The following is a 26,432-nucleotide window of genomic DNA, read 5'->3' as shown; positions in this document are numbered from 1 at the left end:
CACTATCAAGGCACCATCGCGTGATGCACGCCCCCCAGATCCATCTCCAAATAGAAACTGCAGTTTGGCAGTCCAAGGAATTGTTTAATTGAAACCATGGAAGTTGTGGGGTTTGCACCGACGTCACTGGGCTGTTCCCTGGAAAATGCCGTCAACGGATCGTACATGGCTTGCGAACTGCTGAAATCGAATGTTATTTATACCCAAGAATTTCAACTCTACCATCTTTTTTCCCAACCAACTATTTATCAATTTTATCTAAGTATTTATCAATTCTATCAACCTGCAATCAAAATGTCCAACATGATGAACAAGGTCAAGGAGGCCATGCACCACGGTCACCACGCCAACACCCAGGGAAACACAACTTTGTCCGGCAACAACGGACCTCACGCCTCCAACGTTGAAAACAGGGTTGATCCTCGCGTCGACAGTGGTCAAAGCACTGGCTACGAGAATCCATCCTCTACTCAGACCCATGGCCCTCACGACAGCAACATCGCCAACAAGGCCGACCCCCGCATCGACAGTGACCGTTCCAACCAAGCTTCAGGACTTGGAACAGGCGGACCTTCTGGTCAGGGAACTGGCTACACCTCTGGTCAAGGAACAGGCGGACCTACTGGTCAGGGAACGAACTTACCTACCGGCCAGGGAACTGGATACACCTCTGGTCAAGGAACCGGCGTACCCGCTAGCCAGGGAACTGGCTACAACACTGCTCCGTCGGGCGAGCAAGCCGTCCACGATCGCTCCACCGGTCCTGCCTCTGACACCGCGGGTCCCTACTCCTCCAACGTCGGCAACAAGCTCGACCCCCGGGTCGACAGCAATCTCGACAGTAACCAGAACCAGATGCCGGGTACCGCGCCTCCCACTCAAAGCGGCACTACCTCTACCGCTCAATATTCATCATCCGAATCCGAGAACAAAAACTTCAGTTCCGAGGTGCACAAGTCCAGCCTTGGTGGTGCAGGTGTGATCCCAGCTTCTGGAAGCAGCGGACCTACCTCGACCAAGACATTCGATCCCCAAGGCACGCCCGCTGGTAGCAGCTACAATGCGCCTGGAAGTGGAAATGCGACGCAGACTGCTGGCCCTCATCAGAGCGATACCGCCAATAAGCTGGATCCCAGAGTGGACTCAGACTTGGATGGATCCCAGACTATGGGTACTCAGCGTACCTAAGGGGGCTTGGCTTTGGCCTTTCTAAATTGACGTGTATGATATTATGAGCAAATGGCTTCATGTATGATGTTATGAGTTGATGGACTTTGTGAATTTCATTGGCGTGCAACATCTCTGATATTAGTTTATCCCCAAAAGTATGTCAATTAAGAAATCAGTTTATCAACCTAAGTTTGGTCGGATAGAGTAAATAATTTCTGATTGTCCTTGTCAAAAATCAGTGACTCGTTAATGGAGTAACTCCTTCATCTGATCCATGGGCATATCTGAAGGATGAATTCCAGGCAGCCTAGTAGGCATATCTTTAAGCATGACGGAACTAGGATGAAGGATTCAAAATGAATTTTCACTAAGGGCACATAGTAAATCACTTTGCTAAATATAATTATCTTTGATATAAATATTTTAGGAAGCCGTATATGGAATTCTGCCCTGTTTATTAAATATAATCATCTCATATATGTATCTATTCTCCCTGCATGTTTATCATAGCCAAGTCAAATCTACCTGAGATTCACCTAATAGTGATAGCTTATTCATCAGGCCTGTAATATAAAACTCTTCTTTCCCTCGTAGTAAAATACCTACTCTATACTTAGCTTAAAAATATACTGCTAGGTTAAAATCAGATCATAGACCAGGGTATTCCCCATTAGAATATAGGTATGAACTTGCAGCCTAAATCACTACAGGCTCAGTGTTAGATTAAGCAGCATCTCAGGTAAAATAAAAGGGGCAGCTCTTCAGGCTGCAAGCCATTAGTAGGGGCAAGAAGAAAATAAAGGGGGTGAAAATAAGTACAAGATAGTAGAGTTAAAGAGAAGGTAAGAAAGAGAAAAGAAGTTGAAAGGGCTAAGCCTAAGCAGGCAAGACAAGCCATATACAGTAATTCACAGGTCCACCATTTACATTTGAGATATACTGGCTATGATGGTATCTACCAAGTAATCAATTCAATTCATCTCATGTAAATTGTCAAGTCTCCAAAGTAATCATCCACATCATGCAATGCCGCCTGCTGATATCCCTCCACCATCGACCGCACCCTCGATGAATCCGGATCAGTTGTATACGGACTATTCATCAGTATCTTTATCGTCATAATAAAAATGAATACTCACCTCACCCAAATCTCATCTCCATCAAAATGCTCTTTCTTCCACTCTGTCGCTTCTTCATCTGCCTCGACTGTATTCCACACCATCCCCGCCGGCCACTCTCCATCCGCCACAATCTGTTTCACTGGTATATTCGGATTGACAGAAAACACCAGCGTCTTCGACTCAACCTCCAAGAAACCTTTTGGATCATCCAGTGGCGTTATTCCGATACTCGTTAGGAACTTCTTGTCGATATCGTCATACACCGGTTCTTGAGCGTAGCACTTCACCCCCGCCCCGAAAACCTGTACCATCGTTTCGACTGCGGCATGTTGCGTGTGCGAGCGAATCGAACTGCAATTATCAAGTCGACCGAGCGAGCCCAGACCAAAGCAGACGACTTTATCAATTGAAGTAGCGGTCGAGCATTTCAACTCCATCAATCCCCGTTTCAACGATTGATACGTCTCGCTCTTTCTCCACACCTCGCACTGATCTCGATACCCCGCAGCAATCTCCGCAATCGAATCCTTGGGCTGGCCGTAATGATGCGTGTGGCAGATCGACACTGGAGGCTGATTCGCATCTAGCCGTGCGACTGGGCTGAGATTTGTAAGAGATTGGATGCAGTTATACCGAATGCAAGACCCATTGCTGGATGGTGTTAGCATTGCCTTATCACAGTCTGGGATCCATACATCTCATCTCTACACCGAGATGACGGCGTAAAGTCGAATTCACGTCGTTGGCCGTCATAATCTTCAATGTAAATCTTTTTGCACCCCTTTGCGATCTGATTGTCCAGATCCTGTAGTAGCGAGCGTGGGAATAGTGGTCTTCCACTATCGTAGATGTCAAGGATATTCTGAATCCTATCCTTGCAGCGGGATTTCTTTTTCAGAGACATCCTAAGTCTGCCAAAGAGAAGGGTTGAAATAAGGGGTATAACGTGTTTATATCGTTTTCGTGGCGTTTCCAATTGGGCTGAGCGGTCACATGGCGCTTATGGCTGTGTTGAGGTTGTCCAACAATGGCTGGGTTAGATAATATTATTGGCCGTACGGATAGACTATAAATAGTTTGATCGAGATGGATCAGTTGGGGATTTGGCTGTTATTATTCGATTAACTTTTGCATTGGGGCGGCAAGTCGGCGTCAAATATAGAAGTTAATATGTAAGGCCAGATATGCTGATCTTACTCCGTTTATATATAGTTTAGGCCGCCTTAGCTATCTCGTACTAGATTACATTGCTTTGATCATCGTGTTTTAAGATGTAACATTCATAACAATTTATCGGTACAGTATACAACATGCAACGTCATTCAACAAAGCATCAGCAAGGTACTCCATAGCATGTAAATATCCCCATAACATAAAATAGAGTATGAGAAAACGCAACGATAAAAAAGACTAAACAGTAGAGCAAAAATAATATGCCAATCACCGAAGTAAACACTCAAATCCCGGCTCCAATTGGATATCCTCCTTCAAGCGCCTGCACAGATCCTTTTTCCCAGCCTCCAAAGCAAAGTGAGCGGCCATCTTGTTGTCATAATTTCGTGCATACTGCGAAATCCCTGGCTGGGAAAGTAAGAAGTCGACCACATTCTCATGGCCATTCGATGCAGCATGAAATAGGGGGGTGTTGCCGTCGCTATCCCGGCTATTGACATCCACTTTTCCCGTGGCCAGGAGGATCTGCATTATGTTGACTTGACCGTATTTTGCTGCCAGTTCAAATGGCGTGGGATCTCCACTGTACCTCGTCCACCCTGGATCTACCCCTGGCTGAGTGAGGAGTATTTCCAGTCCGATCGCATCCCCAGCTTGAGCGGCATCCGCTAATCCGGCATTCGGATCGGTGATTCTGAATCGAGAACACTGGGCATATCCTAGTAGCGACTTCAACATGTTCCCTCCGCGTCGTCGCGCGTATCGGAGAATTTCATCTTCCTCCCAATGGCAGACGTCCTGCTGGAGAATCAGATCGAATATCCCTTCATGGCCGCAAGAAACTGCTTGGAACAAAGGCGTCCTATGATATGAATAACTCTGGCCACACTTCTCGGTTATCCCCCAAAGCCCTTTGGCCAGGAGCATCTTCATGATTCCGACGTGCCCCTTCGCAGCCGCTATTTGCAGGGTGTTATGTAAATTGTCGTCTCTGCATTTCCTATCAATGCCGGGTTGCGATAAGAGTAACTCCACAACATCTGCATGGGCGCCTTTTATAGCACACAGCAATGGAGCTTGGAAGAATTTTTCGTGTCCCCAACACCACCTCTCCTCACACCATCGCTGAACCAGACTCTTGGGTATCATAATCCTGGGATCGCCAAGATACCCTGAAATCCTCTGCACGACAAGCCAGTCATCAAGCTTCGCCAAGCGCCCGGATTCGAGCATGTGACACCCGCTATCTTTGGCCTCTCTCAACGAGGTGTTTGGATCAACGCCTAGATCGAGCAGTCGTTTTGCGGTGTCCACCCTTCCCTTGATGGCAGCCCATAACAGGGCTATTCCGCCGTATTTCTCAACGTGAGACTCGTAAAGGTAGTCGTTGAAGGCCTCGTATAGGCTGCGGTTGGTTTGTAGGAGGGCATTGAGGCCTTGCTCGTCGAGTTCGTGCACGATCTGCATAAGGATTTCGTTTGGTATGGTTAATAGAGACATGATGCTGTAGATGATAGAGTTGATCCTGAGTGACTGTATTTGATGTATTTGATGTGTCTGATGTATGTGTTGTGGAGTGCGTTGTGGAGGGGCGGGCTTCTGAATGAGTGTGGATTGACTGGGTGGCGGGACTACCCTTTAGGCAGATATATCGATTTAAGTGTGAATGCCTACAATAAATTATATTTAATTCATAATGACCATTGGATAGCATAAATAATTGTCTAGGTATCTGCAGCCCGCTTCTGATGTATAGGCAAATACTTTCTAGAGATAAATGGAGGAATTCAGAATAATAGGTTGTTGTCGGAAGGAAAAAAATCCTGATATTCGATCATTCTATAACAACTCAACTATAAACACAGACTTAATAAAAAGCGAGTTTCAATCTCCCACCATGCTCCAATTACCGAGTTACATAGAAGATTCAAGAGTACAGCAAATTCTCAAGCTCCCGACTCATTTTCTTCCCACCCTTCAAGTACCTGCACAGGTCTTGGTTCACCGCAATCAAAGCATAATGAGCTGGTGTCAGTCCGTCGTTGTTGACGGGTTCCCGTATGATTCCCTCCTGCGCCAGTAGGAAATCGACAGCTTCTCTTCCGCCTTTCGCGGCATAGAATAAGGGTGTATTTCCTGCTACATCACGGTAGTTGACATCTACCTTGCCAGTATCCAGAAGCATCTGCATTATCTCCAAGTTTCCATTCTCTGCTGCGATTGATAGAGGAGTTTTTTTGGAACAGATCTGTTCGGGATTGATATCCTCGTGAGCCAGGAGGATCTCCATCGCCTTGACACTTTTTCTGCGGGCTGCAAATCCCAACCCATAGCTTGGATGGGTGATTCGTAGAGTCTTCTTCTTCACGGCCTCCAAGAGTACGTCCATCATCCCCTCTCTTCTCTCGGCCAACCAAACTATATCCACTGACTCCTGGTGGAGATGGCCTTGGTCCAGGAGAAGACGCACAGTTGTCTCGTAGCCACCCTGCACAGCAAAAAACAGAGCCGAGTGTGACACATGAACGGGTGTTGTGTAGTCTGCCATGCCCCGAGATAAAAGCATCTGCACGAGCTGCGTATGTCCATTCATCACAGCGACATGGAACGGACCTCCAGATATGCCTTGCTGACGCCATTTGACATTCGGGCAGTTGAGTATGAAGTCGGTCATTTGGACATGGCCCGCTTTCACGGCTGAATGTAGTGGCGTGTCTTCTTTCCTGTCTTGGGCGTTGATATCACATCCCCGTGCCAGTAGCATTGTAACAATGCGTTCAAGTCCATGCGATGCAGCCAAATGCATTGCCGTCCTGCCTGATGGATCCACCATGTGCAATTTGACTTTATCGTAAGCAAGAAGGACCTCAGCAACGGCTGTATAGCCGTGCTTTAACGCAAGCAATAGTGGTGTCCTTCCATGGTATGGCTGTGACTCGTCATTTCCCAAATCATTCATTGTCCATGGAATCGCTTTCCATACTGTGAAGTCGGGGTTGTACACGACCAGCCATTCCTTGGGATTATAGCCATGTGGGAAGGCGTCGGCTGGAACATAGCCCGCCTTGTCGATCGGTGCGATTTGGATGTTGGGATCAGCGCCTTTATTGAGGAAGTATTCAACCGCGGTTTTGCTGCCCTTACCAGCTGCCGTGATTAAGCCATCGCCTCCACGATGCTTGACGTTGTGCGTATAGAGGTAGTCATTAAAGACGTTGTACAGGAGACGACAGGTGAGGGCGAGTGAGTTGAGGTCTTTCTGATCATCGATATTTTTCGCAATGAGAAACACAAGCTCTGCTGGTATATTATCTAGAGCCATTATGGGTAGTATCTAATGAGATAGTTGTCTTATAAAGTGAATTAATATAATGGAAGAGTAGAGTAGATGGTTTGGTTTTGTAGCAAAGGTGCTTTACGTTTCGAGTTTACAAAGGTCCAGGCTGACATGCTCAGTCAATGGATGCCTACCATTAAGTATGCTTCCACTTCATGATGACATGGTATTAGAGCATTCCATAGGCATCTCTAAATATAGACAGACAGAAGACTATTTATATGTGATTAATACGGGGAGGTCAGTACATCTGACTCGACAATAGATAGTTTAATAGCACCTGTTATCCTGTGTGGTGACAGCATTTAATTCTGGTTCTGTCAGTCCAAGATAGTCTAATACAATTGGCCAGACGCACCAGATAGACGAGATATCTGTGTGGGGATATCATCAGAGTTTAAATGGAGAAGCAGATCCCTCCGGAATAGGCCTAGTACAGTGGATGATAATGAGTTCCGCGATAAAAGTTATAATTCTACTGCTGTTAGATATAGCCACGCACCTAATTATGTCTAATTCTTCATGTCAGTCAACCATCTTTAGAGGATAAAAGTATAAAATAATACTTTTAGTTTGAAAATATATATTTCTAAAATAATATACCTATAGTTGCATTTTATAAACTATACTCTATGGAATACCCCCCTTATATTAATTTTTGTTTTGAAAAAAATACCATTGAAAAATATTGTAATATACCTTTTTATGCTATATTTACTTAAAGTACTAATAGAATACTATAGAAAGATGGCTTTAGGGGTTTGTTTAATGGAATGGATAACTACATTTGTATTTAGTATTCGGATATGAAATTTCGGGAAAATGACTTTTGGCACGGAACGTCATGATCTGTACTCCGTACGGAGTCGCGTGCTTGCAAAAATCACTTAACTCTTATCATGCACCAAGCCCTGAACATCTGCCATGTCTCTCCTCCACCTCCCCACAGAAGTCCTACTTATTATATTAAATAGCCTTGACCAGGCTGATGTATTTGCGCTGATTTCTACCAACCGCGAACTATACAACGTCCTCAATGATCACTTGTACGCCCACAACATCCAGCATCGCGGTGGCGATGCCCTGATCTGGGCAGCCACCCATGACAATACAGCGCTTGTGCAGCGCTTCCTGCGGAAAGGCGCAGATCCAAATATCAGAGTATCAAGCATAGGCAATTTGTCCTTCATCCCGCGCGGTCTGTACAGGCCTGAATATGACTTTGATGGTTGGATGGTTGCGCACAACCCCGCGTGCACGCACTGGACGGTGTTCCATCCCAACCCGGAAGGGTTTTATAACCGGCGGGAGGGTGTGCATATAGAGGATACGGCTTTGGAGGCGGCTTTATCGAATGGGAATGTGGAAGTTGCCGAACTGTTGGTGGGTTTGGATGGGGTGGATGTTGAGAAGGGGATTCCCTCCCATCTGATGCCGTTGAATTTGGCCGTGCGTTGGGAAATGGAAGATGTTGTGAGATTGCTTTTGGAGCATCGCAATGTGGCGGTCAATGCGAAGGACTCTGAGAATCGGACGGCGCTGCATTGGGCAGCGTTAGATGGACACACGAGAATCGTGGAGTTAATATTGGCGCGGGAAGATGTCAGAATTGACGTCCAGGACGGCAACAGATGGACGGCGTTAATTCTGGCTGCGATGGAAGGGCATACGAGAATTGTTGAACTGCTCCTGGCTCGACGCAACATCGACATCCATATGGCCGGCCTCAACGGCCAAACCGCCCTCCACTGTGCGATCAGACAGGGGCACGACCAGATCGCAGAGCTACTGCTCGCGCGCGATGAGCTCGACATTAACCTCACCGATGACCAAGGCTGCATAGCACTCCATCTAGCCGCTGCCCACGGGCACGAGGCCATCGTCAAGCTGATTCTAGACCACCCCAATGTCAGGGGCGTCCAAACAAACTGGCGACGAGAAACGGCCTTCCACATGGCCGCGGGGAAGGGGCATACAAGCGTCGTCCAGCTGCTTATCTCTCGCGACCTGGCGGATTACACAGCGCTGGGGCCTGAAAGAAACCGGCCTCTCTTTCTTGCCGCCCGCAATGGGCATGAGGGGGTTGTCCGTGTCCTCCTTAACCAGGACCATGTTCATCGACACACCATCGAGATCGTCTATGCTGCTAATGGAGAAGGCGATGTACCAAACCTACTGTTGGAGGGTGTGAACAAGGGAACGCTGAGGATCACCCACCCGGAGTCCTGGCTGGGAAAGGCAGCGGGTGTGGGACATGTACTGGCAATGACAATTCTTCTTGCTCACGATGGAATCGATCCAGACTGGAAGGATGAGAATGGAAAAACCCCCCTAGCAATTGCTGCAGAGAGGGGCTATTTACCAATCATGCGGCTTCTTTTGGAAACAGGCAAGGTGGACACCAACCAAGGAGGGCAAGTCCGGGAACAGGGCTTTATTCTGGGCATCTGAGAGAATTTACAGATCGCATAGAATAACATATCCCAGTGCATTTCATATTTAACACTATTACATAAACCGGATAACGATGATAGGATGTGTCCGAGAAGTGATAATGTATTGATTGAGTGTTGTGGCAAAAGGTCTTCCATGTCAGCGTTTATACAAACGTTCAGGCAATAGCATGCCAGGCCAATGGATGCCTAGATTTAAATATAGTTTGACTCCATGCTCGCACGGCATGAAAGACTTGATATAGGCATCTGCATAACAGACTGATTAATATAGATACATCAAACCAACGTAAGTGTCAGAATATTAATAAACTCCTACGGACAATACAAAGTTGCTGACTCTGGAGAGCTGCGATCTACGACAGGCTACAATATAGCTATCTCTATGGAACTGTTTTTGTAGTAACTATGCCTGCTAGATAGTACAGTAAAAGATAATGCTGTCATAGAGGGTTGATAATACTATTACTAAAGAACATATTTCTCCACATGGAATTGTCACGATGAAGTCAAAACGTATGTGACTCTAGGCACCCATTTCCCGAATAGGCCTAGTATGTCGGTCTATAGCTCTGGTAATTCTCCATAAACTACGCGAAAATGAGTCTCCTGCGTGAAAATAATGATTAGACCAAAAGGGCTACGCGGTCCCTCGGATGACTTTGGATTTATATACAAGATATTGTCTCACGGATAAAGTCATAAACACCCAGCATGTCGCTGCTGACTCTGCCACCCGAGCTTCTCCTCCTCATCCTCAAGATTCTCGACCAGAAAGACATTCTCAAGCTGATATGCACCAATAGAGGGCTCTACATTACATTGCACGACCATCTATACACCCACAATATTCAATATCGCGGAGGCGATGGCCTGATCTAGGCAGCCATCCATGGTCATACCGCCATCGTTCAACGCTTCTTGAATCATGGCGCAGATCCCAACATCAAAGTGACGAAGATGGGTAAAATGGCATGCGTCCCGCAGCATCTGTACCGGGATGAATATGACATCGAAGGATGGGTAGTCGCACATAACCCCAACTGTACGGTGTGGAAGCCATTCAACCCCGATCCACAAGGGAGATATGACTGGCAGGAAAGATATCTGAACAGGACACCATTGATGGCGGCGTTAGAGCACAGACAGGTCAATGTGGCAGAGATGTTGTTGGGTTGTGATGCTGTGGACGTTGGGCTCAGGAACCTTTCTAACGAGACACCGCTACACCTGGCAGCAAGGGATGGACTTGAACGGGCTGTTGAATTGATATTAGCACGGGAAGAAGCCAGAATCAATTTTAGAGATACGAATGGGGACACAGCACTACACCTGGCTGTGATAGCAGGCCGAATGAGAATTGCGCAGTTGCTTCTGACACGCGGTGATATCAACATCAACTACCCAAACCGCAATGGAGATGCAGCATTACATCTGGCGGCTGAAGCAGGACATGAAGAGCTGGTGAAGCTCATCCTAAATCGCCCTGACTGCGACCTCCGGCTGCAGGACCGGTCGTAGGTAACGGCACTCCAGGTCGCTGTGATAGGCGGCCACACAAGCATCGTCGAGCTACTCATATCCAGCGGTCTGGAGCATACGGGGGCGCAGTATAAAGAGTTTTCGACTCTGAGTCTTGCTGCTCAGCGGGGCAATCAGTCCATCGTACGGCTTCTTCTTAATCAAAACCATCTCTATCGACAGACTATGGATATATTCTGGATGACGGATAATAAGCCTGGGATACCTGAGTCGCTGCTCGAAGGTGTTCTGAAGAAGACACTGAGGTTCATCCACCCAGAGTACTCTCTGGAGCGGGCAGCACGCGAAGGAAGTGTAATAGGAATGAAAATCCTCCTGGACCATGATAGAGTCAACCCAGACCGGAAGAATGAGAACGGCATGACCCCGTTGGCCATTGCTTCACAGAAGGGCCATATACCAGTGATGCGACTACTTCTGGTTTTGGACAATGTAGATGTCAACAGTTGCGATAAACGTGGCAACACGCCGTTATTCTACGCTGCCGAGGCAGGCAGGGATGCCGTGGATGTTATACTGTCTCAGGAAGGAGTCATTAAGTATCCGGTTAATAAGGCAAAAGAAACACCAGCTCACTACGCGTTGGTGTCTGGGAATAGACCTCTTGCTCGATTTTTACAAGGCAAGATGAAGTTTAATAGGGAGTTGGAAAGCTTGCTGGATGTATAGCAGGCTGGTACTTCATACTTCCATTCCTCTTGGGACAAGTGCTAATATGTACAGGAGACAGTTTTCGTAGCTTTTATATAGATCGACCATCGCTGTGAATGAGGTTCAATTTTCATTTAACTCTTATACAAAACTAGATCAAGATGTGCCCGGAAAGCTAATCAGTATGAAGACTTTTCCATGTAAATGTCACGATGAAGTCAAGACATCATCCCCTCCATATATTGTCCACATCCAACCACCCAACTACATCAATAAATATACCAGCACCATGCTATCCAACTTTCCCCCAGAGCTCCTCCTCCTCATCAGCCAATATATCGACCAAACAGACATCAACTCGCTCACCCAAGCCAACCGCTCTCTCCACACCACCCTGAATAACTACCTCTACAAACATAACATCCACCACCGCGGAGGCGAAGGCCTAATATGGACCGCTCACTATGGCCACAAACGACCACTCGAAATCTTCCTACAACATGGCGCTGACCCCAACATCCAGATCGTTGAAATGGACATGGTCTGTTATATCCCGGTCCACCTATACCGCAGCGAATATGACAATAAAGAATACGTGGTCGTGTGTAATCCCAACTTTACCATATGGAAAGCCTTTAAGCGCTCATTGAGACCTTCATGGCTGGGATCAACCATCAAGCCAGGTCTGCTCGACCAGACACCATTACTGACTGCCTTGAAAAACGACCACGTTGACATAGCAGAGACATTACTAGCGCGGGATGGCGTGAATATTAATTCGCAGAACATGATATATGAAACAGCGCTACACATCGCCGTAAGCAAATACATGGAGTCAATCGTAACGAAACTCCTCGCGCGAGACGACATCAAGCTCCAAGCCAAAGATGTCATGGGCCACACGGCGTTCGACGTGGCGCTGACGAAAGGCTATGCAGGAATCGTGGAGCTATTCCTATCGTACACGGCGGTCCCTTTCCATTCGTCCTGCGGGATGCGCTCGCCGCTTACTTTTGCCATTACACATGGCGATGTAAGCACCGCTCGCGCTCTTCTAGGCTATACCCATGTCCACCGGGAGACGCCGTATCTAGTGCGAGTGCCTGGAATGGGGAACCCAGAGATGGGAGAGGTGCTGCTCAATGGTGTCAAGAGGGGTACGTTGAGGCTATTGGGGGTAGAGAATGAGCTTAAACACGCAGCCCGGGGAGGAGACGAGACGGCGATGAAGATCATACTTGCTCATGATACAATCGATCCAGACACGAGATGTGATAGAGGTGCGACGGCGTTGGCGATTGCGGCCGAACATGGACATGTCAAAATCATGGAGATGCTGCTTGATACGGGCAAGGTGGATGTTAATAAACCGGATGATAAGGGTAATACCCCGTTATTCTACGCGGCACAGTCAGGAAGACCCGCTGTGGAATTACTGCTGGCTGAGGATGGGATTCAGTATGCGTTGAATAAGAAAGGACAAAGTCCTGCAGACCGGGCTTTTAAGTCAGGGCACAAGGATCTGTCGAAGTTTCTAAAGAGGGTGAAGATAGCGAGAGAGTTAGAGAGATTGCGGTAGATCGTCTATGACATTTGCTGAGATGTCGTCAATATTAATGTTATATTATTGCTTGGTCATCCCATCTTCTGAATAGCAACACTTTTTGCCCGAATCGTCCTTCCCTTCCATAACAGCACAACCGGCGCAAGAGTCAGCACAAGCGCCACAAAGCCCAGCAAACTACTCGCCCACGCATATCCCAGCCTCACATACATCGGTTTCGCAGCTAATGGCAAGAAAGCCGCAAAGGTATTCTCTCCAAACGCGACTGCCGCAATGGCACTCGCTGCGTAGCCAGGATAAGCATCCGTAACGTAGATAGTCGCTGTATTCACGATGATCATGCTTGCGTATCCAACCAGACCAAGTCCGATAGCAGGAACGATCCAATGCGATTGAAACGTAGACCAGCCGTACATGAACAATCCACCAGCCAGACCGATCAGAGTACTCGGGATAGCGAGATGCAGGATACTTTCTGGGATCGGAGTTCCTGGTCTCTCTGTATTCTTTGCTACAGATGCTGTATAGATATTCTTCTGGATGAGGAAGGCAAATAGACCAATTATCTGGCCTATCCCGAGAGATAGCTGCACGATGCCTCCTGTAAAGCCCGGCCAGGCGTACGTCCCCGTAAACACGATCGGGACGGATTGGGTGGAGATGAAGACGAGACCAAATGCAAAAGCGGACCACACGGTAAACGAAGTAACAGTAGGTTCGGTGGTGAGGAGGATAGCACCACGAACGACAGTCTCTTTGAGAAGATGCGCTGCTTCGGCATTCTCGGACTGTGTCGATAGCGTGTTGGATATCTTGCCATAGATGAGTTCACCCCGACTCTCTGGCATCCCGAAGAAAAGAATCGGAGCGCAGACACCGTTTATCATGAGTTGAATCCAGAATATCCTTCCATCATCAGCATACCATAACATCCATGCAGTAGGTATACACTCACCAATGCCAACCAAGCGGCTCCACCACAGCCCCCAAAACCGGGCCTAGGGTAACACCAAACAGCAGCGAAAAGACATACACCGTCAATGGGAATACACGTTCTTGGGCCGTGCGGAACATATTCGCTGCCACTCCGTCTGGGGCGTTTTGCAGTGTTCCGCCAAAGGCGCCGGCGAGAACACGACAGACGACGAGAGTGGCAAAGTTCTTGGCGAGTGCTTGGGGGATGGTGAAGATGGTGAAGAGGGCGTATGCAGTCTGATTGTTAGTTAGTTCTTAATGAGTAGAAGGAAACATACCAAATAGCCTAATCTCATTCCGTATGTCTCCATCAATGGCAGCGTAACCAACGGCACAAAAGCCGCGGCTGCATTCCACGCCGTCACGGAGAAAAAGTTATATTCGAAAATGCCATTATCCAGATCAAAGTCGACAGAAATTGCCTCTCCAGCCGTTGTGATTGAAGTAGCATTCAGCCCGATCATAAAGGTTATTAAATAAGACGTCAACATAACCATCCACTTTCTCCATATCGACCAATTGAACGGATTGCGTGGATCGCACTCCCAGTCACCTTCATGACTGTGTTTGTTAGACCCCGGGACCTCTTTTTCTGCCTCCATCACCGAGGTAGAGTCTGGTATTCGACATCCCTGCTGGATTTGAGAAGAAAGAAGTGGCAATCTGGAGTGACATCGCAAAGTCTTCAGGTTGTACGAAACAGGCAGTTGGCGAGAGTGGGGCTGCTATTGGAATGCGGGGATGGTCTGTGTGTTTGATTGGCTCTTTGCTTTTCACTCTAATTTCCCATTGGCTGCAAACAAAGGGATTGTGCTGACTCAGGCACACCGCCAATCAGGGTCCACCCCTTTTCCTGAACCAATCCGGGGCATCCGACTTCATCGATCGTCATACGGGGTAGCTACCAAGATCTCAGTCACAATGGCACTGGAAGTCCCAGCTTCTCTCCAGGCAGGCCCACCTGAATTCCGCATCAAACGGAAGCCTGTTTCCAATCCCAATCTGCATCAGAGCTTCACCGATGCAGAGAGGGGCCCTCCTCTCCCACCACGGCCACCACTCAGACAGGCTGCTTCGTCGAATACGCTTCATCATGAATATCGATATCAACAAACAAACACACTCACTCCGCCTACGCCTACACTCCAAAGATCAAGCAGTGACATAGGCCCACGTCTTCCCCCTCGACCAACTGAGCCTCAATCTCCATCACCATCAACTCCCTCACCATCAGGCATCCAAAAAGCATACGGCGAAGTAACACACTTCCTCGGCGGCCTCATCAACCACCCCACCTCATCAACAAAACACTACACCATTCTGCGCCACTCGCACGGCGTCGTCTTCTACCGCGGCAGCACCACCTCCGTAGCAATCTCCATCTTCTCCTCATCCCCCCTACCCCCAGATCGCACCCTCTGGCTCCAATCCAAAGGCTGGACAGGCAAAACAGGCATGAAAGCAAAAGCCCTCTTCCGTCTCCACGATGACTGGCTAAACGTCACGCCCTCTCTCCCCGTCAAATCAGACCAGGTCGACCCCGCCGACGAACGCGCTTGGCAGCGCGATATCGCCAAATTCCCGACTCGCGTTCCGGCCAAGGTCCGTGATGGGCATGCGCTGCGCGAGACGGCCGTCGTGCGCATCCCTGTTGAAGCCGGGGATGGGTATTTCCAGCTTGTGCTTTGCACAGGCAAGAAGAAGGTATTGTGTATGAGTCCTGTGTTTCGGGTGTTGTCGACGTCGTTTTCGCCGCATTCACTGAGGGGAGCGAGTTTGAGTACGCTGCCGTTGGAAGTGGGTGCGATGGTGGCGAGTCTGTATGCGCAGGCGACGGTGCAGCGGTTTGTTGGGCCTGTTGCGGCGAGTGTGCAGGCCAAGATGGATCATTATACGCCGTCGGGTGTAAAGAAGGTGGCGGGGGAGAAGGCGTGGAATCTGAGTGGGATGAAGGATAGACTGGGTGTGCCGGCTGGGTATCAGAATAGGCATTCGTTGTCGCCGATGGGTGAGCCAGATGCAGGATATCTCGAGCAGGGGCCGACGTCTCCCTTTCCTATGAATATCAAAGCAAGGGGAGATATCATTCCAGACTATCCATCCGACGAACCCCCACGTCTCAATATCAAGGTATCAGACCTGACTCTGGACACTCTCCACGGCTACTTCTTCGCCTGGACACGCATCGACAATCCAAAACAACAAAGCCCATGGCACCAATCCATCCTCTCAATAACAACCCTCAACCCGCTCCTCGCATCCAACATCAACATCACCCAAACGACAAAACGCCTCTCCGTCCTCCGCTTCCTGGACACCCTCCCACTTCCAGCTAACCCCAAACTCGAAATCCGCATCATGGGCTTCATCCGCGCAGATCTCCCCCCGCCTTCACTCGCAATGACACAGGATCAACTCCAGTACGCCCGCGAGGCTGCAGCTGAGGCGGCCATGTTGGCTGATACGTGCGATGCGAGTCTGGCGCAGAGTATCCTCGATCATCCGGCTTGGGCGCCTGACATGCATGATCGGAGCCAGGGGTGGATGGAGCGGACGAGGGATGGAGTTAACAATGTACGCATGCGAGGACAGAAGTTCATCGAGGAAGCGCCCTTGCATTGGATTGGGGTGAGGAGTGCTACGGCAGAAATGAAGGATAGGGAGGTGCTGGTGAATGGATTTTATATTATACGGTTCTAGTCTATAGATCTATCTTATTACTTATATCAAGTTAAACACTCTCCCCTGCCGCCAAATTACACTGTCTGAAAATCCTCACTTCTCCCTCCCCAAACGCACCAACGACAGAATGTAGCAAGCCCCGATTATGAAAGAGGACTAGATCCCCTTCCTCCCAATCATGCGGATACACATACTTGGGGCTAATAGCGGGTCTCTGCAGTTTATACACGATGTCTCGGACGGTAGCGAGGTCATCAATCACGCTTCCATCTGCGCGGTGGATCTTCCTCACTGCCGACGGATGGATCTGCAGTGCCGGATTACCTGTCACTGGGTTCTTCCAGACCATCGGTAAGATTTGAATCTTGGATTCGTCAATCTCAGGGAGGTCAGAGAGGGGGAGTTCCCTGCCCTCGCTATAGAGGCCTAGTCCGGTGGGGAGGGCTCTGCATTGGTTCATCCAGATGTACCTACATCATTAGCATCTCCACCTTAATCAGTATAGAGGTAGTAACTCACGGATGAGGCGCATATTCAACCCGACTCCCATTAACAAACTCCTTTTCCTCATCCGAGAGGATCTCATACATCCTCTCCCCGCTCACAAATGCCGTCGTACCAAGCGGCACATCCAACGTCTCCCCAGAGCCATCATCATAAAGCAACGTCTGCCGTCGTCCTTTAGGTACCGTCACAGCCAACAATGTCGTAACCTTAGGCGGATATAGCTCATACAGCGCGGCATCAATATGCCATCTATAAAAGCGGGTGAAATCCAAATCCTTCTCCTCAGGAATCGCGTCCCTATGAAACGTCTTATGATGGGGATGTTTGAGCTGAATATTCTTTAATCCTTCATATTCGGGTACGAAGCCATGTCCGATGACCTGGACTTGAGGCTGGTGCGGAACTGTTTTCAGGTCTGGGTGCAGAATGGACTTCTTTGCCGTGGGAATGGATGTTCCGTGGCCGTAGGTTTGCGCGGATGGGTCGAACCGGTTTGTGAGGGTGTATTGTGCTTTTGGGGAGAGATGGGATTGGTTTTTGAATACGAGGACGAGGTTTTTGTATAATGCGTTGTGAATGGTTTCAAAGTCGGAGTCTATATTGTTAGTATTAATTAATAGAATGGAGTGAGGTGAGGAGGTACCCGAGAGATTCTCCAAATCGACATTATACACTTCCGCGCCGAAGTCGGTGTCGCGGCCTTCCTGTGGTGGAAGGGGTTTGATTTCGATGGCCATGATTATAGATGAGATCGTTGTAATTAATTGAGTAGATTGAGTTAATTGATGGGGATGAGCTTTACATGTAGTCGAGGACAGCGGGGATCGCCGTCGGTGGAGGCCGATATGATATCATATTTTATCATCTTATCTGCAAGGAGCTAACAATTACTCCATATTTATGTTTGCATATTCTAAATTACCCTATATACTGCAATTTGGTTTTCTGGTGATATTAAGTATTATAGTAGTGTTTGTATACTATTTAAATGATATTACTATATTAGATAACCAGGAGATTTTATGGGAGATGGTAGAGATAGTTCGGATGCTGCATATCTAGACTGTTAGATAAATATATTTACTAACCACCTGTATCATCTCGTTATACTATCCATTCTATATATACACATATAACAACAATAATCAAGATCACCTCCAGTGTCTGTCTACTGCCAAAGTGAATATTATGGAAAGAAAGAAAACGAATTGAAGAATGATCGGATGGACCGCCAATGGTGATGACGATGATTGTCATTCCGCCCTTGCCTCGTCTACGCTTTCCTAGAGTAAAAGCTATTTAGAGGTTGTTGTTCGAACTATTTGAACCGAAAGTCTGTTGTTTTGTAAACGCAAAATGTGCTACACAAGGATAGGCTATTGCTCATCTGATGATTGAGGAAGGCTGACAATTAACTATAAATATACCTATATACTATTATGTACCATTTATAAGTATGTAAGCACTATAAACCGGCAATCGGCAATCTCCCAAGAAGCACAATGTTATTAACCCAGCAGATAGTATGGTACTCATCCATGTTTCCTTTCCGCTTTAGGACTCAGCCTTTTTGGTGGCCTTGGTCCGGAGTTTCATCATAAGAAATACGAGCCCGTAGATACCAACCACAAATACAACGACAATGCCCGCGTTCCTCCATCCGTAGTATCGTTCGTGTAGGTTTAGCGTACGGAGGTAGTCTCCACCTTGGGTATACTGGCAGACGCGGCATCCGAGTGTATCATCTGGGTTGAGAAGGTTCGTGGCCATTCCCACGCCACGCTGGTAGACATTGAGATATTCGCCGCATGTCACATTGGGAGCTGGATCAAACACAGCTAGTTCTTCGGGCTTGCATTGTACGGGTTTGTCCCAAGTAGTGAATATCAGCAAAGAACTCATGAGGTAGTTGAAGGGGTCGAGGTAATACATCCTAAAGGCGATAGTCGTTATAAGCTGCTCAAACTGCATCACCGTGACACATCCAGGGAAGTCTTACCAGTATCGCCAGAATGCTACAATTTGGCTATATGGAACCATCACGCCACAGAAGGAGACGAGAGTGGTAATCACCAGAGGGTTGACCAGAGAGGCAAACACGGCGTTTGGTGTGTAAGCGGCGATCATCTGTCCAATGCCCGTGTAAAGACACTCGTAGATTACCTGAGATGGTGTTAGCTCACCCATTCGGAAAGCAAGGAAATTCGAAGACAGGAGGGCGGGCTTACTGCAACGAAAAAGACACTCCCAGCGTGCTCAGCGGAGGTAGGAAGGCCGCTCGTAAAGTACCAGCAAACGTAATACAGCAACGCACAGACAAGCAAGTAAGGGAACTCTGAGACTATAAGGCCCGTCACAAAGGCAGCCCAGTGGTACATTTTGCTTTTCTTCTCACGCGCCTCGAAGATGTCGCGGCGGTCAATGAAGAGGGGCTGAAGCTGCGAGATAACACCTGGCGCGACAAAGATGAAGTTGAACACAGTAAAGAGGTTCTGCTGCAGGTCTGTAAGAGCATCTCCAATTTTCCAGAAGGTAAAGCCATTCAGTAGCGCTAGGCTGATATGCATGGCGAATTTATTATTGAGGTATTCGGTGTTCCGGAAGAGCGAGACGTTCATCCGATGCGTCACGAGCTTGATTTGCGTCCAGAGAGAGGCAGCAAATTCATGCGGATCATCGTTTGCTACTGTAGGCCGACCCGCAGCTTCAACAACCATGGTATCCAATTCCTCGGAGAGTCTTTCATGTTCTGGGGACTCCAGCCAGACCCGGTTCCAATCAAGACGGTCCCCTGTCGACACAACATCAATAATATGCTCAGCAGGATTTGTTTCCGGTGGGCAAGGCGCCCCATGTTGCCCAAAGTATTCCTTGACAGTGTTCGCATTCTGGCCAATATCTCCAAAGTATACCGTTTTCCCGCCGGCAGCCAGCAATAGTAGTTTATCAAATTGTGCAAACAACTGTGCTGATGGTTGATGAATAGTAACCAGGATAGCCTGACCCGCTTCTGCAAGCTTGCGAAGAAAGCGAATAGTATTATAGGCAGCTTGACCATCAAGCCCTGACGTCGGCTCATCAAGGAAGATCAAGATACTGGGCTTTGCCACTAATTCAACACCAATAGTAAGACGCTTCCGTTGCTCCACTGAAAGACCAGCACCTGGTTGGCCGATGAGAGTATGTTCAAGATCATTCAGCTCAAGAAGATCAACAATGGTGTCCACATATCGCAACTTTTCTTCGGTGGGTATATCGCGAGGTTGGCGCAATAGTGCCGAAAACTCAAGGGCTTCCCGGATAGTTGCATAGGGCTCGTGAATATCCAACTGCTCGACATAGCCAGCAGAGCGTTGGAAGGAAATAGGCAGAGGACGCCCATCTACCAGAACGGATCCGTGGATAGTCCCTGAGGTTTTGCGTTGTGCGAGAACATCCAGTAGGGTAGTCTTGCCAGCACCAGACGAGCCCATTAAAGCTCCAAGCATACCAGGCTTGACATAACCTTGAACGTTGTCAAGAAGGACACGATCACCATCAGCTGTTTTGACAGAGTAAGTCAGATTTTTCCAAGTGAATATGCTCTTATTGCTGAGCAGGTCATTTCCAACGCTGCCCTCTGATGCAGTGGATCCAGAGCTGACCACATATTTCTCTTGGGCTTGCGCTTCCCCGTCTCTGACTTCCAAAAGATGTTTTGACTTATGCTGTAGCTCTCGAGGGATCAGGAGCTTACGAGCTCCTTCTCCAAGTCGCTTCCACCTGGAAGTGAAAAATATGGTAAGCGCAATGAAGAGCATCCACCAGGCGCAGATTATTCCAAAGTTACGCCATATATGGCTGTGGCTAAAGGACATGGCTGCGAGATACTCGTCACCAGTCAAGCTGGTCGCACCAGGTGCTGCGCCGACAACACCAGCACATGATTGCCCCCCTTCACCAATATAGTCAGGGCCGCTTGGAATCAGGTTGGGGCCGTAGCATGGTATAACCTGGTCATGGAATTCATTTCCAAGAAGAGCTTCGAATCCATAGGCCATCGGGTTGATCCAAAAAATCCATACAAACCATGGATGCATCTCAGGCTTGATAATCATATATCCCATGTAGACAAACAGCGCTACAATTGAAAGACCCGACACCTTGGACGCAGCGTCAAACGTAGGGAATGCGGCACCAACGAGTCGAAAGAAAGATGTCATAGACATGGCTGTCATGAAGTTGATGACCAAGTAAGTGAAGAATGCCCCCGCCGTGGACTTCAGGCCAACCATGAAATAGAGGATCAGGCCGAAGTGCGTAACCTGGAATAAAAGGATAGGTAAATCGGCAACAATCTGGGCGATGCAGATAGCCGCTGGGTGATACAATGCGAAGGAGCGGTGTTTGGCAAGAATAGGTCGGCCAGTGAAGGAGTCGGTAACCTCTGATAGGGCTATAAGAGCGTTGTATAAAATAGAGAAAAACAGGGCACCACCCTTGAGAAAAAGGCCGATAGAATTGTCAGGGGCAGAATAGAAGAGAGAACCACCGAGGAGTGCCTGGATAACTGTGGCACCTTGCTTCATGAGTAGAGTCGCCTTGTCACCCCACATAAGTTGGTACTGCCTGATAATCGCGGCCTTTACTTGAGTGACGAAACCAGTTGTGACGGGAGAGCTCTTGGATACACCCTTGTGCTTTTCTCGAGAAACCATTTCTTTGAAAACGGCTGTGTTCTCAGCTGCGCCTTTGCTTGTCGGGTAACTCTGGGACTCTTCCAGCATCTGCGGCTTGATTTGGGACCGTTCATATGCAGCCCGGATGTCGTTGGCGGTGCGTGGAAACTTGTCGTCATACCCAGGGGCAATGAGGCGCTCGGTAGGAACCGTAACACCCGTCAGGAAGTCTCCCCGGTTGGAACCCGAATCCCGCATGAAGCCCAGGCTTTCCATGAATGGGACAGCTTCCTTTTGAGGCCCGTAGAAGATTTTTTTGCCTTCGTCGAGAAGCAGAACCTTATCAAAATGTTCGTAGATTCCGTTGCCCGCCTGATAGAGGGTGACAATTGTACTGAGCCCAGGGAGGTCAGTCATCACCCTAATGGCCTTGATCCATTCAAGAGCTGTACTGGCATCAAGGCCTCTTGTCGAATTATCCCAGCAAAAGACACTAGCACGAGTAGTAAGACACTCCAGAATAGAGACACGTTTTCTCTCCCCACCTGAGACACCCCTAATAAAGGCATCACCGACCTTCGTCCGCGCGGTATGGGAGATCCCAACTGAGCGGAGGAGGAAATCCTTATAGAACTGGACATACTCTTCATGAGTCGCAGTCCCAGGCGGCAGCTGATATGGGACCTTCATGCGAGCGGCAAAATTGATCGTGTCTTCAACGGTCAGGGTTGGAAAGAAGATTTCCTCCTCCGTGTTCATGACAATCTGGCCACGGTAGTTCCTGGCTTCCTCGGCAGACATGTTTCCGTAGTTAACATTTCCGCTGACTTCTTCATAGCCGAGACGATTGTTTGCGAGTACATTCAGCAGCGTCGTGCAACCCGCTCCAGGCCGTCCCAGAACGAGCAACATCTCCCCAGGCTTGACGCATCCAAACGAACTTTCAATTATAGTCTTGGTTTCGGTGGCTTTGCCACCCCTATGAAAAGGGAAAAGCTGGGAGAGGACGTTCTCATTGAACATGGCGTTGCCGCCAACGCCTTTGATGGTGAGATCCTGCCAGGCCACGCCGAGCATTTTGGGCTTCTCTCCACCGTCTTCAGCTCGTTCCCTGATTTGGCGCAGTTCGGGTGCCATATGCCATGTCATTCCGGTGCGATCGATGGATGCGTTTTGCGTATCGCCCTTGACATCTGCGGATTGTAGTTCTCCATCAGCAATTATGGACTCTGCATCCATGCTTGATGAAGTAGAAGGCATGGTTGAGGATAGGTAGACGTGGTAAAGGTGTAGATATTATGAGTTGATTAAAGAGGCATAAACTCGCGGTAAATGCCCGCCAGTTTACGAAAATAATAATTAAAGAGAAGTTTGTATTGGCGGCATAACTCCTGTTATATTGCTTGACCTGGATAACCAAGTCTTCTATATTGTACAATACCATCGGTACGATAAGACAGTAGAACCCCTTTCTGGCCAAATAATCAAATCTTGCCCGATTACTCAACATTAAACCTCCTTTCGGCATTCATGAGTGAGTTGAGCCGTCTTCACTGAATTAGAGCATATCTGACCGGGATGATTACTATACGTTCCGATCTTTGAACGCTATTAGTAATGAGAATGGACTGCCTGAGCCCGCCCATTGGGCGGCTCTAACCTTATAGCAACTAACCCTGTGGATCCAAGCACTTTCTGTGGTTGGACTTGACCCACAACCTAACTTAATAAGATAAGCAAGGCTTTTTAATTCGTCCGGGTTCCGGTGAGGAATAGCGTAGATTTTATTCCATGAGTATACAGGAAATCGTATTATAATCCTTAGTATCAATTATCCAAGTTTATTGAATACTATATATGTACTCTGATGATCTGCTGGACATCAACACGTAATATATGAAAAGCCCACAAGGACATATCCATCACACCAGGTCTTCACTTTGTTTTCGCTACGGTGAGGGTTTTCCTAGCTAGTGTATTCTGGGAATAAAGCAACATACATGTCACTCAGTAATAAACTAATCTCCTCTAAATGGGAGTCGTTTATAACTTTGCCCAGGACTGTGTATGACGTGCAGTAAAGGAGCGGATGTCTTGGGGAGAAGAATCTCCAAGTTTGTGAGGTTCTGGATGATTGGATTTCGCTCCCGTGGAAGTGAAAGCCCCGCTTCGGCCCCTGGAACCTGCGACGCGATATACAGTTGTGGCCAAGAATAGTACCCTAAAAACCTGAGAATCAGCAGCTGTGGCGTTGATTTTGCTGCTAGCTTATAGAGGCGAGCAGTCCCTGCCCTGCAGAAGCCAATATAACATACCATTCAATTGCCCCGAACAGAGTAATTACCCGAGACGCAACGGAGCTGCGTGTATCATAGTAGCTTGGAGAGGACAACGTAGCTAACGTAGTGAAGCAGACAAACCACAGTATCATTGTAGTCCCTTCTACTGCTAGTATCGCAATGCGATATGCAACGTGGCTGGGTAGTTCCAGTTGTAGGGCAAGGACTGGTGTTGCTAGGAAGGCGCTCCATATTCCATTGGAGAACGTGAGGATGATAATGTAGTCGAAATGTAAAGTAAGCATCACTGTCGAAGCCTCCGAGGTCAGGACCAGCTATTTCGGTGAACGCGAGAAGGTGGTACTAGAAGTGACAGACCATATGCACTTAGAGCAAAGACGACAAGAGCAACGATAACTTGCAAAATCCGCACAGGGTATATCCAAAGATTAGATACGACCATCGTTGAAAAGCTGTACTTGGAATAGTCAACCTGTTTTCCCGAAATCATGGCGCTCTATATCACAGGAATTGATTTGTAGAGTATTGGTTGTAGGACCTGCCAGTTTATTTTCTGGTTGGCGCAAAGGGAAGACTGGTTTGAGATAAAAAAAATTCAAGAGGACAACAATTCTTAATATGAGCATTCATGCACCTGACACATTATAATGATTACTGATCTAGCTGATAACTTTTGTCGCTGGGGCTTCAGTTCGGAGATCGAGAGATTAGTTAAAACTTTATAAAACCAATTGCTTTCCCTTGTGCCGTCCGAGTGTTCGAGACGAGGGGGGGAAAGTTGACATCACTAATCTTATGTCGCAACTTCGGTTCAAACATGATGCGGAATTTAGACATGGGTCCTTAGAGTCGGGCATGAATAGTAATCAGATCCGAGCTCTCACCAACATATGACATCATTCCAGTCCATAGCTGGCTCGAATACACTTCAAATTTACAGTAGTTCCTGATCGGTAAAATAAACTGTCTCCCTTTTTTTCCCCTTACACATGCTTGGCAACACATCTGAAGCCTACAAGCATTTGAGGCAGAATAGCTTCAATCCCTTACAAATAACATTTACTAAAATGCGTTTTATTTTCTGGGAGCGGGAGCTTGATCATCTCAGACAGACAAGGGAAAGAGAGACGAATGCTACCTTCAACTACAGATCCTCGCTCACCAAACCTGTGAGTGGTCAAGCTGGGCAAACAGTATGACCCGGTGATTTGCATACATCATCAGGACATCTGTCATATTTCTTTTTTTGATATTCTACCTGTGCCTTCACAGTTCGTGATATGTATCTCATATTTACTGTATAAAAGTGGGTTAGCTACAGAAAGAGCCAGTCGCAAAACTACTTATAGTATCTGATAATATCCACTCAGGAGTCTTCCCTTTCCGAAACTTACCCGAACTGCACTGCATATCTGGTAGTGGGAGATCTACTAATTGTCGTCGCCATCATATATAAGCTTTTTATTATTTTCATGTACTAATGCAATACTGCTTCATCGCTTACTGAGGCTTCCCACGCTAGATATATTGTCCTGTATTTGTGGTGAAGAACTAGTCCATGCCTGCACTAATAGTAGATAACCAGAGAGCATTCAGGGAAAGTCTTCAAGGGCTGGATATCTACACTGCCAGAAACCGTACCGCTTCGAGGAGGTTGGACAGATATGATAAGTATATTTAGGGTGATGTTAGACTGACCGACCCCCTGTTACCCCGACACCTAACTTTTAACTCTAAATTTGGTCGAATATTTAGCTATATGATATAGAAATTACTATGCCATTCTAAGATATATAAGTAAAGATCATTTACTCGAAGATAATTAGTAAATAATGAATAAAATAATCCAGAAATTGATTATTAAATTGATCGACAAGATGCTTAATAAAATGATAAGAAATAATAGATGATATGCTCCGTGAAATGCTCATGAAATGCTTAAATAAACACCATGTACTATCAATGAAATTCTCAATAAAATACCAAGGATAATATTTAATTAATCAAGAGTATTGATATAATTCAGACGTTATTCGGAAGGAAAAGGTACTATGGAGGTACAATATTAAAAGAACATCTCTTCTAGGACACCCTACTCCAATGACTTATTAGGTTACTTATAGCCCAAATCCATTATAACCATATCTAATGGGTAGTTAGAGAAACTTGGTCAACTTATTGCGAAGTGGCGGTAATGGTCCGCGCCGACTCGGAAACCGGGCAAATACAAGTAGCCGACAAGCCATATACAGCGCCCGAGTCACCACATTCCACTTGCCACTCCCGCCCACAGATAATT

The 26,432-nt window shown here is 47.5% G+C and overlaps 8 protein-coding genes across 8 annotated transcripts; 3 read left to right on the top strand and 5 right to left on the bottom strand.

Moving 5' to 3' along the window:
* The first annotated feature begins 225 nt into the window (after positions 1 to 225).
* On the top strand, positions 226 to 1,442 carry ASPWEDRAFT_42527 (uncharacterized protein). The gene has a single exon (XM_040835798.1). It carries the CDS (start codon positions 295 to 297, stop codon positions 1,186 to 1,188), a length of 894 nt encoding a protein of 297 aa, XP_040688201.1. The 5' UTR covers positions 226 to 294; the 3' UTR covers positions 1,189 to 1,442.
* Positions 1,443 to 2,146: 704 nt separating this feature from the next.
* Positions 2,147 to 3,195, bottom strand: ASPWEDRAFT_112566 (SRR1 family protein; the record flags this gene model as incomplete). The annotated part of the gene is made up of 3 exons (XM_040828336.1): positions 2,147 to 2,264; positions 2,310 to 2,942; positions 2,987 to 3,195. 3 exons carry the CDS (start codon positions 3,193 to 3,195, stop codon positions 2,147 to 2,149), a joined length of 960 nt encoding a protein of 319 aa, XP_040688200.1.
* Positions 3,196 to 3,550: 355 nt separating this feature from the next.
* On the bottom strand, positions 3,551 to 5,053 carry ASPWEDRAFT_42524 (ankyrin repeat domain-containing protein). The gene has a single exon (XM_040835797.1). It carries the CDS (start codon positions 4,962 to 4,964, stop codon positions 3,732 to 3,734), a length of 1,233 nt encoding a protein of 410 aa, XP_040688199.1. The 5' UTR covers positions 4,965 to 5,053; the 3' UTR covers positions 3,551 to 3,731.
* A 5,161-nt stretch (positions 5,054 to 10,214) lies between these two features.
* Positions 10,215 to 13,288, top strand: ASPWEDRAFT_743135 (uncharacterized protein; the record flags this gene model as incomplete). Its single annotated transcript, XM_040839454.1, has 4 exons — positions 10,215 to 10,771; positions 10,841 to 11,381; positions 11,469 to 11,472; positions 11,603 to 13,288. 4 exons carry the CDS (start codon positions 10,215 to 10,217, stop codon positions 13,024 to 13,026), a joined length of 2,526 nt encoding a protein of 841 aa, XP_040688198.1. The 3' UTR covers positions 13,027 to 13,288.
* ASPWEDRAFT_136678 (uncharacterized protein) lies at positions 13,020 to 14,619 on the bottom strand. Its single transcript, XM_040829348.1, has 3 exons — positions 14,265 to 14,619; positions 13,967 to 14,223; positions 13,020 to 13,917 (listed from the first exon to the last, which is right to left on the bottom strand). Exons 1-3 carry the CDS (start codon positions 14,586 to 14,588, stop codon positions 13,083 to 13,085), a joined length of 1,416 nt encoding a protein of 471 aa, XP_040688197.1. The 5' UTR covers positions 14,589 to 14,619; the 3' UTR covers positions 13,020 to 13,082.
* Positions 14,544 to 16,686, top strand: ASPWEDRAFT_52728 (uncharacterized protein; the record flags this gene model as incomplete). Its single annotated transcript, XM_040837782.1, has 2 exons — positions 14,544 to 14,678; positions 15,184 to 16,686. 2 exons carry the CDS (start codon positions 14,544 to 14,546, stop codon positions 16,684 to 16,686), a joined length of 1,638 nt encoding a protein of 545 aa, XP_040688196.1.
* A 31-nt stretch (positions 16,687 to 16,717) lies between these two features.
* Positions 16,718 to 17,912, bottom strand: ASPWEDRAFT_173932 (TauD/TfdA family dioxygenase; the record flags this gene model as incomplete). Its single annotated transcript, XM_040831151.1, has 3 exons — positions 16,718 to 17,138; positions 17,188 to 17,770; positions 17,819 to 17,912. 3 exons carry the CDS (start codon positions 17,910 to 17,912, stop codon positions 16,718 to 16,720), a joined length of 1,098 nt encoding a protein of 365 aa, XP_040688195.1.
* A 673-nt stretch (positions 17,913 to 18,585) lies between these two features.
* On the bottom strand, positions 18,586 to 23,093 carry ASPWEDRAFT_158417 (uncharacterized protein; the record flags this gene model as incomplete). The annotated part of the gene is made up of 3 exons (XM_040829747.1): positions 18,586 to 19,108; positions 19,175 to 19,338; positions 19,404 to 23,093. 3 exons carry the CDS (start codon positions 23,091 to 23,093, stop codon positions 18,730 to 18,732), a joined length of 4,233 nt encoding a protein of 1,410 aa, XP_040688194.1. The 3' UTR covers positions 18,586 to 18,729.
* Between the last annotated feature and the right edge of the window lie 3,339 nt (positions 23,094 to 26,432).

This window comes from Aspergillus wentii (assembly GCF_001890725.1).
Source record: "Aspergillus wentii DTO 134E9 unplaced genomic scaffold ASPWEscaffold_5, whole genome shotgun sequence".
In the NCBI taxonomy this organism is placed as follows: Eukaryota; Fungi; Ascomycota; class Eurotiomycetes; order Eurotiales; family Aspergillaceae; genus Aspergillus; species Aspergillus wentii.
This window is presented reverse-complemented; position numbering and strand designations above follow the sequence as displayed.